Source organism: Diabrotica undecimpunctata, chromosome 7, assembly GCF_040954645.1.
Source record: "Diabrotica undecimpunctata isolate CICGRU chromosome 7, icDiaUnde3, whole genome shotgun sequence".
NCBI lineage: Eukaryota > Metazoa > Arthropoda > Insecta > Coleoptera > Chrysomelidae > Diabrotica > Diabrotica undecimpunctata.
The window spans coordinates 92,332,309-92,346,054 of record NC_092809.1 but is presented as its reverse complement, the minus strand read 5'-3'; the positions used below and the strand labels follow the sequence as shown (position 1 = coordinate 92,346,054).

Genomic DNA, 13,746 nt, shown 5'->3' with positions numbered 1-13,746 from the left:
AAAGAAATAACGAGAATCTTCCAATAAACGGGACCAACGTCGAACAAGTGGACAAATATGCATATCTGGGAACAATGATTAACTCCACAAATGATTACATTCAGGAGATCAAAATGAAAATAGCAAAGGCTAAACAAAAGGAGAATAGTGCTATGTAAGGGTTTTAAAATTAGAACTAAAAGTAAGGTTGGCGAAGTGCTATGTTTTTTCGACTTTATTTTATGGAATGTATACAACTTGAATGCAAAATCAATGAAAAAACTGGAATCATTCGAGCTATGGGTATGTATGTACAGCGTTAACAGGCCTTTTAGGCCCATTGCTGGATGGATAATTTCCATCGTTTTCTATTCTTAGCTAACAGCTTCCAATCTCTGATTCCCATCTCTCTGACATCTTCCATCACTACATCTCTCCATTTCTTTCTTGGTCTTTCTCTCTTTTTTTTGCCCTCAGGTACTCTCCAAGCAATATTCTTAAATAGTCTATTACCTTGCATTCTTTCTAGATGGCCGAGCCATTCTAGTCTACGTTTTTTCACCACTTTTGTTATTGTAGGGTTAGCATACAAATTATACACTTCTGCATTAGTTCGTCTTCTCCATTCTCCCTCTACTACTTTTCCACCAAATATTCTTCGAAGTATCTTTCTTTCCCATGCTTCCATGTGTTCTGTACGGTTTTGTTCATAGTCCATGTCTCGGCAGCGTATAGCATTGTGGGTCTAATTATAGTTTTGTATACTCTTATTTTTGTATTACGAGATATATCTTTGGCCTTTATTATTTTGCTCATGGCTCCAGCACACCTGTTGCTCTTTGTCAGTCTCAGGTTGATTTCAGTTTCTTCCTTACATGTCTGATCAATAAGAGTACCTAAGTACATATATTCATCCACCTTCTCGAATTCTACAACTGATCCATTCTCCACCTCCAATTTAAAGGATCCCCTGGTGCTTATTACTTGTTTGCTCGAGATCTCCATGTACTTCAATTTATTAATATTAACTTTCAGTCCCATTTTAGAGCTTTCTCGAATCAGTCTTTTTGTTATATTTGATAGTTCTTTTCCATTTCTTGCAATGAGAACCACATCATCAGCGTATGCTAAGCATTGGTGCTCCTTGTATAAAATAGTTCCGGACCTATTTATCCCAATAATCCTTACAATTTTTTCTAGAACTATATTGAATAGCAATGTAGACTTGTCTCCTTGGCGAACACCTTTTTTCACTTCGAATTCTTCTGAGACTGTAACGTTGCATCTCACAGCACAAATGGTTTGTCTAATTGTCGAGCTATGGGTGTATAGAAGAATTCTGAAAATATCGTGGACAGAACACATCACAAACAAAGAGGTTCTGAGAAGGATGAATAAAGAAATAGAAATTTTAAATATAATTAAAATAAGAAAATTGGAATATTTCGGACATATTACACGTGAAGAGAAATACACCTTGCTCCATCTGATTATGCAGGGAAAGATCCAAGGAAAGACAAGCATAGGGAGGCGTAGAATGTCATGGCTGCGCAACCTGAGAAAGTGGTACGGATGTACATCAAATAAACTTTTCAGAGCAGCCGTCTTAAAAGTCCGAATAGCTATGATGATTGCCGACCTCCGCCGCGGAGATGGCACTTGAAGAAGAATAGCCCACGGCGACACAATGTATCGAAACACACTGGGAAGCCGTTGGCCTAATCTAAAAACGAACAAAGCGCATTCCGCATTCAAAGAAAATCCTTCAAATGTGCATTAATTTCAATTTTGAAATAGTCATAACTAACTATAAACACACTCGTAAGATAATCATTATACATGGCGTTAAAATACTTCTTGTCTTCTGGAGTCTGGATTCATCCTCTTCTTCATTTCTAGGCAAGACAAACATGAGGGCACATTATTCAAAATAGGCCATCTGACACCAATTTCGCGAATTTCAAGAGTATCCATTATACTTTTCCTAATGCATAATGTTGGATCTACAAGAATTTGCAGCTGTAAATTATTCTTTATAATTTTCTCTATGGATTATTGCTCATTGAATTACTTTTAGATGAACTAATGATTTGTATGGATTCATATACGAAATGTCTTCAATAAAGGATGAAGTAACAAAATACTTTTGTTTTCTTCTCCAATTTTGTTACCGATAACCGTCCCACAAGTATTGTTCTGAACTACATATATATTATATACATTGATATTTGGGAATGAGGGACATACATATACAATGCCAAAGGAATGTTTGAACAAAACTGCTTTATTGTTTAAAAGATTCATATATTGTATAAAGCTGATTTAATTTATCTTATAAGTTACAAGCTACAAAAACGTGTTTAATCACCTGGTAAGCATAACGAAATATGAGCATAGTCTATGAAAAAGTATAAAGTAAAACATCTAATTCTAAGTGATTACATAAAAATGGTCATCAAATTATGTATAAAAAGTCGTAATATATGTGTGACTAACACATTTATTAAAACTAAAATCAATAAAATAACGACAAAAAAAGACTTACATAAAAAAAGATCCCAAAGCTGCAACAATCATTTTAAAATAATACAAAATACTTAAACCTTTAAAAAATTGTTCTTTAGAGTATTTATTAACTATTTTTGAACAAAATAAAAAGAGTGTTATTCTGGAAATTTTCAGGAGGGACGATGCAGATCAGAAGTGATATACAACTTTTTAACTTCTAACTTTAATATCACTATCTTATCAGAAATAATACACAACTTCTGAACTTCTAATTTTCAGGAAAAGTGCAAAAACACATGAATTGATATTTGAAGTGGGAGAGATTAAGTCATATTCAAGCTTGCTGGGAAAGGCACCCTCTCACCCCCCGTATCATCCCTTAGTTTTTTAAATTACTTCCACATTTTTTTATTTGATATTTGGATTTTGTACTTTGTCTTTGTACTGATTTCAAAAACGTATAACACATAATGCCTAAAGTGATTAGATTATCAGAAAAATAAATACAAAAGCAAGAAAACTGAATTGAAAAAAAAATTATTTTTTTAACAATTTTATTACAAACGTTTAAAACGAACACTTCGGTACCAAAAATTTTTACAATAATCGTTCAAAATGACTGCCATTCACTTCCAGACAATAGTACAATCTATTTTGAAATTCTTCTCTGGTATTGCTTGACAAGTCTGCATTTAATTGTCGACATTCATTCTCTATTCTTTGTCGTAAATCATCCAGAGATTCTTGTTAAGTAGCATTAATTTTTAGTATTAAATACCCCCATAAGAAGAAGTCTATGGGTGTTAAATCCGGTGACCTAGGTGGTCAATCCATCATCTGTCCGCTTCGATCTATTCAACGAAAGGGAAAAGTTTCGTTTAAAAATTGTGGCATAGGTAGAGCAAAGTGGGGAGGAGCTCCAACATGTTGAAATACCACTATATCTTCGGAAAGGTCATTATCATTTTCTACTATTGTTCTTATACGATCAACAACTGGCCTAAGTAACGCAAGATACGATGCACCATTTAAGTTTCCAGTGATAAAGAAGGGTCCGATAATGTGATCACCTAGGATACCACACCACACGTTTAACCTTTGAGGATGTTGTGTGTGAAATTCACGCACAATATGTGGATCACTCGCAACCCAGTATCGGAAATTATGTCTGTTCACCAAGCCATTTAATGAAAATGAGTATTCACCCGAAAAGCAAATATTGCTTAACAATTATGGATTACTAATTATGCATTGTGTCATTAATTCGCAAAATTCAAGACAACGATCAGAATCTTCTTCATTTAACTCTTTACCAATTATATTTTGTATGGATGGAACTTTAATTCATGGACGATTCGAAAGGCTGTAGAACTGAAACTTCGATTGCTCTGCTTATTGTTGACAGTGACTGTTATTGCTCAGTCTCAAGTTAAATTGCTCTAAGACGGCTGCTTGGATTACTTCGTTATTTATGAGTCCTTGTCGGTTATATTTTTTTATTGCAAACTGACAAGTATTGTTATATATATTTAGGGATTCTACAGTATTCACTGCCTTCCCTCGCTCAACCGTTTCCATCTCTCTCTGTTGTTCTCTTGACTCTTGTCAAGTATTGTTCTGAAGCTATTTTCTTGTGGCATTTTAAATTAATTAATATTTAAATGGGAATAAGCCACAATTAAAGGTTAAAATACATTTATTGACGTTTCAATTTCCACTTCGGAAATCGTTCTCAAAATACAAACATTAGTAAATTAAACAAATTTTGTTTTTGTTACTTAGTGAAAAATTCTTCTAATAATTTAATTTTATCTGACTCATCTATATTGACAATTCAGACATACATTATACATTTTAAAGTGGACGACTTTAAAATGATATTGCCAATATTGTTGAGTTGCGTTCCTGGGACGACTTTACTTATAAGATAGTTCATTCGATTACATGAAATCAACTTTAACGTGAGAATATCCGTCAGAAAAAATCATAACATGTAATTCGTCTTTAAAAAGACAAATACATGCCATGATGACAGTAAAATTCTCCCGTTAGTGATTCCATAGTAAATTATGAGGGAAAAACCAGGAAAAAACCTCATAATACTATCCCGACATGGTAAGTATTTGATCTTGCATTTAGTTTACCTTCAATAAATACCAAATTCCGATTTTATATGTTTGTTATTTAAAAAATATAAATGATGTATTCTCTATATGTTACTGACTGACCAATACTGGTATTTTCCTTTTAATAACTTCCTCTTTCAATATGGGTAACCAGATCCTACTACATTCTGCCGAGGAATTCGCGACGCAATTGGTCTCATTTAGCATAATTAGAGCCGCTTCTTTGATTTTTCTCTTTTTACCATCAGTTTCTTTTAGGACTATATTTGAATCATTCCATTGAACCCTATGTTCATTATCCCATGCATGTTTACATATTTGAGATCTATCAAATTCTCTATTTTTAATATAGGATTGATGTTCACTTATTCTAACATTTAATGGCCTTGATGTTTCACCTAAATAAAACTGATCGCATTCACAAGGTATTTTATAAATGCAATTCTTTGTCCTTTCTTGTTCATTGTTAGGTTTGGTTTTGGACAAAATAGATCTCAACGTGTTTGTTGTTTTGAATGTTGTTGAAATGTTGAATTTATTTCCTATCCTTTTAAGCTTTTCCGATAATCCTTTTATGTATGGTATTGTTATTTTCCTCGTATTATTCCTTGTATATGCTGTAGGATCTCGTTCTAAGTTGTTTTGTTCTATTCGATCGATTGTTGAAAATTCCTTATTTATAAACGATAAAGGATAATCATTTTTTATTAAAATTCCTCGGCAGAATGTAGTAGGATCTGGTTACCCATATTGAAAGAGGAAGTTATTAAAAGGAAAATACCAGTATTGGTAAGTCAGTAACATATAGAGAATACATCATTTATATTTTTTAAATAACAAACATATAAAATCGGAATTTGGTATTTATTGAAGGTAAACTAAATGCAAGATCAAATACTTACCATGTCGGGATAGTATTATGAGGTTTTTTCCTGGTTTTTCCCTCATAATTTACTATGGAATCACTAACGGGAGAATTTTACTGTCATCATGACATGTATTTGTCTTTTTAAAGACGAATTACATGTTATGATTTTTTCTGACGGATATTCTCACGTTAAAGTTGATTTCATGTAATCGAATGAACTATCTTATAAGTAAAGTCGTCCCAGGAACGCAACTCAACAATATTGGCAATATCATTTTAAAGTCGTCTACTTTAAAATGTATAATGTATGTCTGAATTGTCAATATAGATGAGTCAGATAAAATTAAATTATTAGAAGAATTTTTCACTAAGTAACAAAAACAAAATTTGTTTAATTTACTAATGTTTGTATTTTGAGAACGATTTCCGAAGTGGAAATTGAAACGTCAATAAATGTATTTTAACCTTTAACTGTGGCTTATTCCCATTTAAATATTAATTAACTGACAAGTATCCAAATACTCTGTTAAGTTATAAAAAGTTGTCATTGACTATTAACCGATTAAAATGAATGTCCAAATATCGAAAACCTTTGGTAAAACTTTAATAAAAACTGAACTTTTTTGTTTCTTGGTTTTTGAATGTACTACAAATAGTACGGTTAAATATTAACAAAGTTTAAATTATGCTACAACCTATTTTGTTACAGTCAATTAAGGTGATACTATCTTGTCAAAAAAAAATTGTCTATCTCGTAAACCAATCACTTCAAGCCGAATGTATTATATCTGTTTGAAATCAGCAAAAAAAGAAGAATCCAAATATAAAATAAAAAAGGGGTGATACGAAAAAACAGTAAGGGGTGATACGGAGGGTGAGAGGGTGCCTTTCCCAGCAAGCTTAGATGTGATATAATGTCTCCCCCTTCAAATATTTTACTAAAAATTAAAAGTTTATAAGTTATTTAAGGTGATTAGTTTTATCTAAAAAACACTGTATATTGTATATGGAGGTACATAACGAATTTCATATTTTAACAATGAAAGCAAGAACTCTTAGTAGAGGGCAATATCCAAAAAAGATCCTGTTCGGTCTATGAAAAATACAGAAAATATATATGTACGTTTTCTGCAAAGATTTTCAAAGATAAAAAATGACATTTTTTCGGTTTTTTGCTTACCATTAAAAAGCTTAAAATCTGAGGTAAAATTACAAAACTTTAAAACATAAAAAAGCTGTAAATGGTGATTGTTAAAAGTTGTAAAGTTAATTTGTTGTTGTTGACTAATGTTATTGCAAAAAAGGTCTCTGGGATAAATAAATAGAATAACTTTTAAACTCACTGATTGGCCGACCTGAAATTTTAAGGGTTTGTTAAGGACTTCAATACCTAACTTTGTGCGCAATAACAAATACATATCTAGGTTGATTTTATAAACAATTAACGATTTTGTCTTATTTTGCAGTTTTCGAAGCAACAAATTAATTTTACAACTTTTAGCAATCGGCATTTTAAAGCTTTTATATGTTTTAAAAGATAAAGTTTTGCAATCTTACCTTTACGTATTAAGATTTTTAATGGTAAGCAAAAAAATCGAAAAAATGAATTTTTTATACAGTAAATTGTTAATAAAAAAAATCTTTATATAAGTCTATAATAACTAAAAAAATCAGATAACCTGAATTTACCACAGTTCCAACAGAAATCTTTTTTTTTTCACCTCGGGAGATTTTCTCATACTATATCTATGATTTTCAATGGGACCAAAGGGATAACGCACGAATAATAGAATAAATTCGCCTAAAGTTAAGCATATTGCAAAAAAAAAATACATTTGCCATTATATGTTTTTTGATATTTTCCGATCAAATAGTAGTAAAGGAATTCAGTAAAGATTATTTTATTCTCAAAAATTTTAAGTACTTTTTTTGACAATAGTTTGAAAGGTTTGCATGTGAAGTGTTCAGTCTGTTTCTGAATTGAAACTTATGATTACTATACTTATTCGTTTCCTAACGGAGGTGGGGTTAGATATCATTTTGGCTATTTTTATTTTATCCACTGGTACTGTAAAGAATTTTGTTGAAATACATTGGAACCACTCTCTCAAATTTTTTAACTATACCATTCTGCTTCGAATATGTATTCTTCATGTTTTTTCCATTTATTACAAGTAAAAATACATGGGGTATGTGGTCGTTCGACTCATTAGTTCATACGGAAGGAAAATGTATTCAGAAATAGTCCACACTAGAATTCAAAATTCGTCTCGGTATGGGAGGAAGCACTAAAGAGAAAAAAAAAAGTATGTGGCAGTGATGATAAGGGCTCGAAGAAAACCACTACTTAGGATGGTAAGTGCATATAGGACAGCCTTAACGATTGTTGTACAAGTGATAGCAGGAGTTATACCAATCCGGTTAATGGTCAAGGAGAGGGTGACAATGTACAATAAAAGAAGGAGGGATATAAGCATCAGGGACGAAAGCAAAAAAAATAGTGTGAGACAGTGGCAGAGAGGGTGGTCCGAAGAAAGAGCTAAATCAAATAGGATGCTCCTCCCCAATATAGTGGAATGGATAAACTGCAAATTTAGATATACCTACTTTTATTCCACCCAATTTTTGACGGGTTATGGTACTTTTAGGACCTATACTCATAAAAAAATAAGGTCGATGTGTACTGTGTGGAGTGGAGGATTACGAAGAACATTGCGTTTTTGCATGCAGTCAATTCAGCCAGGAAGGGGAAGAGCTGGTGAAAAAATAGGTGGGATCACACCAGCAAACATAATAAAGAAAGCAATAGCTAGCTTCTTCTTCTTAGATTGCCGTCGCCCTACAGAAGCTGGCAATCATAATGGCTATTTTTATTTTTGCTCTAAACAAATCAATCGATCTGCATTGATATCAATCACGTAGATTCTTCAACCAAGAATTCTGCCTTCGGCAAACAGATCTTCATTGAATATTTCCCTATTATGAGTCTAAAAATTTCTTATTTTGGTCCTCTCATCATATGGCCTTGATATTGAAGTTTTCTTGTTTGTATATTGGTGCTTAGCTCTGTTTCTTTACCGCACAGTACTTCTTTGTTTATAATTCTATCAGTCCATGACATTTTTTATACTCTGAGATATAACCAGCGTTCGAAAACCTCGATTATTTTTAAATAGCATTGTCTAAGTCTCAGCTCCATACAATAATATTGAAAATATATACTGATTTTCAAATTAAGATTTCTGCAGTAGATCATTGGTTTCATTGATCAAAGTTCCCAAGTACTGATATTTTACTACTTGTTCTATCACGTTACCATTTATTATGAATATCTGGTGTATATTTTATGGTCTTTTTGTAATTAGCATATATTTCTTTTTTTTTATAGTAATTTCCTTCTCAGGACTATTCAAATACTTAAACTTTCGATTAGATGCTGAAAGTCTTCCATGCTCGTTGCAATAATCACAGTGTCATCTGCATATCGTAAGTTTTTAATTAATTTTTCGTTAACGGCAACTCCCGCTTTGATATTATTGACCGTGTTTTTGAAAAATTTCTTCAGAATGTAAGTTAATGTGACACAAAAGTGACGATAACACGCATCCTCGTTTAACTCCTCTACAAATCTTCATCTCTTCGAACTTTTGCCTATCAATTTGAACTATGGCCTTTGGTTCCAATACAATATTTAGATTATCTTTATGGTTTTACTGTCGATATGCTTATTCATAAATATTGATATTAGTCTTCTGAATCAGTATGTTGATGGCAAATAGTCCTTCTGGAGTAGCCATTCCATTTCCCGAACTGCGTCTAGCTAATCTCCTCCTCTAACTTTTCGTATATTTTCTTATGAATTATTTTAAGCAGTACTTTTAAAGTATGACTCATGAGGCTCAGCGTTCGATAGTAATTGTTCAATATAGCAAGCAAAGAATACTTTAACATAACGGTAAGGACTATCACAGAAATTATAAAAAAGAAAGTAGCATATGAGGGGATGCTACAAAACAACCAAAACTAAAAGAACAAAAGGAACTGGACAAATAGGATACGTGTAGTCCCGAGTATGTCGTAGGAGATAGAGGTGTTTAGTGAATAAGGTCAGATTGGCACATTAAGTGTGAAGTACCTGAAGTTCCACACCACCATATAACGAAAGTACAGGCCCTAGGGCGAGCATCAGCTTTACCTCTTTAAAGAAAAACTCAGTGAATTAACTATAATTTGTAGTATTATATTTATGATTTTCGTGAATTTAGAAATGAATATTATGAAATACATGTTAACAGATAATGAAAACAATGAATTTACAACAAGAGATTTCCTGTCACACATTCGGCAAATCATTCGTTTGAACAATGTTTTCGTTTGCGGAACGTTTATAAAGCAATTTTTTTCTAAAACAATGTGGTTTGCTTCCAATTGAGAATTTTCAGAACAAGTCTCATACAAATAATTGAGTAGTAATATTGGATGCGCGACAAATGTATTTTTACTTATACTTCTACTGACACAAAACCAATGTATTGGCATTTTTTATACTTTTGCAGTTGTAAAAAACTACAATTTCTTCTTGATGATTTTCTTTTCTTCCCGCATTTTGGCAATATATTTTCTAGGCACAGAATGATCATGTAATCCTTGCCTAACGATAAGTTTCCCATTCCTAGTTTGGCACGTCGCCTCACATTCTTGTTTAAAACACTGCCAATATTTGATTGCTCCGTTCTCTTTTATGAATTTGTAAACTTGTCCATGAAGTATTAAAGATTCTTTGGAATCATCTCGAATAAATTCATAAAATCCTAGAAATATTTTTATTAGATACTGCGAATGAAAATAAAATAAATGTTTTCAGTTAATTTAAAAAAAATTTCATATGCAGTATGATTCATATACATAATTGATTAGAATTTTGTGTAGCCTTAATCGCACGCCAGTTATCCAGTAAAGGAAAAAAAACTGAAAAAATACGGGTTTTTGAAGGTTAAAAAAGGTATATGAGGGATAGCTGATGATAAATCCTTGAAAAGTTACAGCCGATTTGGCTTTGTAGTTCAAAAAAATTATTTTTTGACAATAAAACGTTTCTTATGCATTTTAGAGAGAAATGGTTTAAATAAAAATTTTAGATCTTAAAAAGTTCTTCAATTTGCGAATTTTAAAATTAAATTACATAAACAAATGACCGAGATAATTGCCAAGGAACCTTATTTTTGCAGTAATTTATAAATGGTAATAACTAGGAAGCGGATTTATATGCGATCAATCAAGATACTTACAAAAATTCAAAAAATGCACATTTCGAGAAACCACATATTTTCTGTTCTATTCTATTCTCCGTTCACAAATTGTTGAGAGCACGAAATGTGCCTCAAAGTCATAAAACGGTCGTAAAATTTGTATCATCATAGGCGTTCCTGAGGTGTTTATTCATTAAATAATAATATAATGTTTTAATACTGTTATATATAATATTAATAATGTCTTAATACTAATATATTTAGCAAAAACCAATTAAAACTTTCACGGCTAATGTTGGTTATTATATTATATTAATAAAAATAAGAATTTAACCATTAACAATTTTGTAAATAAGAATACATTATCTTTTTGGATATTTCAATACTAATCTTCGCGTTTAATCACTTTACTAGAAAACCTGGAATTCATATCCGAAGGTACTATTCGTTGCAAGATAATTAGGATGGAATTCCCCAGATTTTTAATAATATAATGGATATAAAGATGCCGGCATTGGCCACGTGCCCCGTCTGTTCAGTTTATATTTGAAACTTAACTTGAAAGGGTGAAGTTATTACGAACAAAAACAATTTTTTTGTTTAGTACGATTTTGGCCGCATGTAATTAACAGCTCGTCGGTGTATCCGCGTCTACGGCAGTAATTAGCGTCTCGAATATTTCTTTTGCGAATTATATGCAGTGCGTGAGTGATTTTTTATTCCATATAACTACGAACATATACGTACCTTTCGCTCGTGTTTCGTTTTGTTGGACTGTTTGTGATGGCTTCATCATCAACATCATCAAGTTTTACACCGGTACTGTTGCGTACAGTCAGTAAGTCTGTCTATTCACCAAGAGAGAAGACTATTGCCCTGAATGTTCACGATGCTCTGGTTTCTCAGAATCCCACAAACACTGTTCGCAAAATAGTCGAAAGTTGTGCCAACATGACTGGCGTAGGGGAGTCAACTATATATAGGTTCCTATCAGAAAGAAAAAAACACGGTATAGCTAACCCAAACACAAACGAACACTTAAAGAGAGGGAAAAAGCCTATTGAAATTGATGAATTTGCCAAAAATGGTATTCGAAGGAAAATTCATGGATTTTTTTTCAAAAAAGAAATACCAAACCTAAACAAAATTTAACAAGAAGTTAGAGCCGACCCGGATTTCCCTCATATCGGACGAACTAAATTGTGGCAAGTTTTAAAAGAATTAAATTTCCGGTGGGAGAAATCAGACCGAAAATCACTTTTGATTGACCGGGAGGAGATAATATGTTGGAGAAGAAATTATCTAAGATCCATACGAAAATTCCGGGCTGAAAGAAGGTCAATCTTCTACCAGGATGAAACGTGGGTAAATTCAGGTCATACTCTAAAAAAATTTGGTCAGATAAAAATATATTAAGCTCCAGGCAAGCCTTTATGGAAGGTTGGTTTACTGGTATCTCCCCACCTTCTGGTAAAGGCAGTAGATTAATAATTTCTCACATTGGCAGTGAAAAAGGATTTGTTAAGCATGGTTTGTTGGAATTTCAGTCCAAAAGCACAAAAGACTATTTCTCCAAAATCTCCGAATAGTAAGGTGCATTATCTAAAACTATAACTGATGGTTCACTCAGACTAGGTAACAGTTTCTCCTCAAGCCATTTAACAAACATATCTGCATTCATGTTTTCATGGTAATTAGCACATTTTGATTTTGAAGAAAAAATCAAATCTGCGTTTTCTATAAAGCCTTCTTTCTCTCCTGCATGAAGAATGATGTGTCTTTTGCCTTCGCTATCTGCGTGATTTATTAATTTTATGCTGTTGTCTTGCCAAGTTCTTTTAATTCCACCCTTTGCAAATATCCATGTCTCATCTAAGTATACGAATGTTGCATTTTCAGATTTAAGTCTAGTATATTCTCTCAAAAATTTAATTTTTTTGTGAACCACACTACTCCTTTCGGATAAAAGTTATCTATTATTTTCTTTTTTGAATTTAAATCCTAAATCTCGCAACACTTTCCAAAGGATAGTCCTCTTAATTTCAGAAACTTGTCTTTCTCTTATTTTGGTCTGTAAAGTATCTAAACTGACATGTTGATTGTTTTCACGCATTCGAATTTCGAATATTGCGAATTTCAAATTTTTCTCCATCATGTAAGTCAATCCTCCTAGAGATGTTTTCTTATCTTCGTGATACTCAGTCACAGTAAGATCTTGAGAATCTCTGACAGTGTTCATTACAGTTTCTAGCTTACTTCCACTTATCCCGAGTGCGTCACAAACGCGTTGATTAATACATAATAATGACTTTAAAGGTCCACCATTGTCTCTTTCCATGGTAAAGTATTTAAGCACATTTGCAATTAATTCATCAATATCCAACTTACGTCTAGGCATGATGGTCACTTGAAACTATACGTTTGAATTACAATATACTGAGTTAAGATCAATATGACGGAAACTTTCTAACTGTTGTGCTTGAGATATACGGTTTGAGAACAACGGGTTAATGACACATATTATATTTATTTTATACCGTAAATTTAGCAAAGTGGTATACATTATGGGGAACACTCCTCACAATTTCTTAATTGCGACGAAATGTTAAAAGCATAAAAAATTGCAGTTTTCAACCAAGTTCCCCACCTAGTGAATACCGGTTCGGGAGGTAAAGGTACATTCGGTAATTTGTTTCTCTACAAGTGGAACTGTCAAGGGTCCAAAGGGTCACATTTACATCAGGAAATTTACATCTAATACGTTCAGCTACTCTGTTATATCCATGTGCTAAACAAGTTACATGAACTAAATTTGCACAAATTAATTTAATTTGTTGACCAGCTTTAACCATGCAAGGGGCGGCATCTGATAGCATAAGTAAATTGTTTTCAGTGAGAACTAATTAGGAGCAAAAAATTTATTAGCAAATCTTGAAATACTTAAATGGTTAGTTTTGCCTAACTGTCCACATGCAATTAAATTAAATTTAATAATTAAATTAAATAAGATTCCTAG

The 13,746-nt window shown here is 32.4% G+C and overlaps 1 protein-coding gene across 43 annotated transcripts in view; it reads right to left on the bottom strand.

Annotated features, from left to right (window-relative positions):
- LOC140445580 (uncharacterized) overlaps positions 1–13,746 on the bottom strand; it is a 538,348-nt gene that overhangs the window by 439,867 nt on the left and 84,735 nt on the right. The window contains exon 5 of one of the 43 annotated variants that reach the window (XM_072537749.1): positions 9,701–10,292. The exons of the other annotated variants lie outside the window; for them this stretch is intronic. Coding sequence (XP_072393850.1) covers positions 10,048–10,292 — 245 coding nt within the window. The 3' untranslated portion in view covers positions 9,701–10,047. Of the gene's footprint in view, positions 1–9,700; positions 10,293–13,746 lie in introns of those variants that run through there. 43 annotated transcript variants of the gene reach the window in all.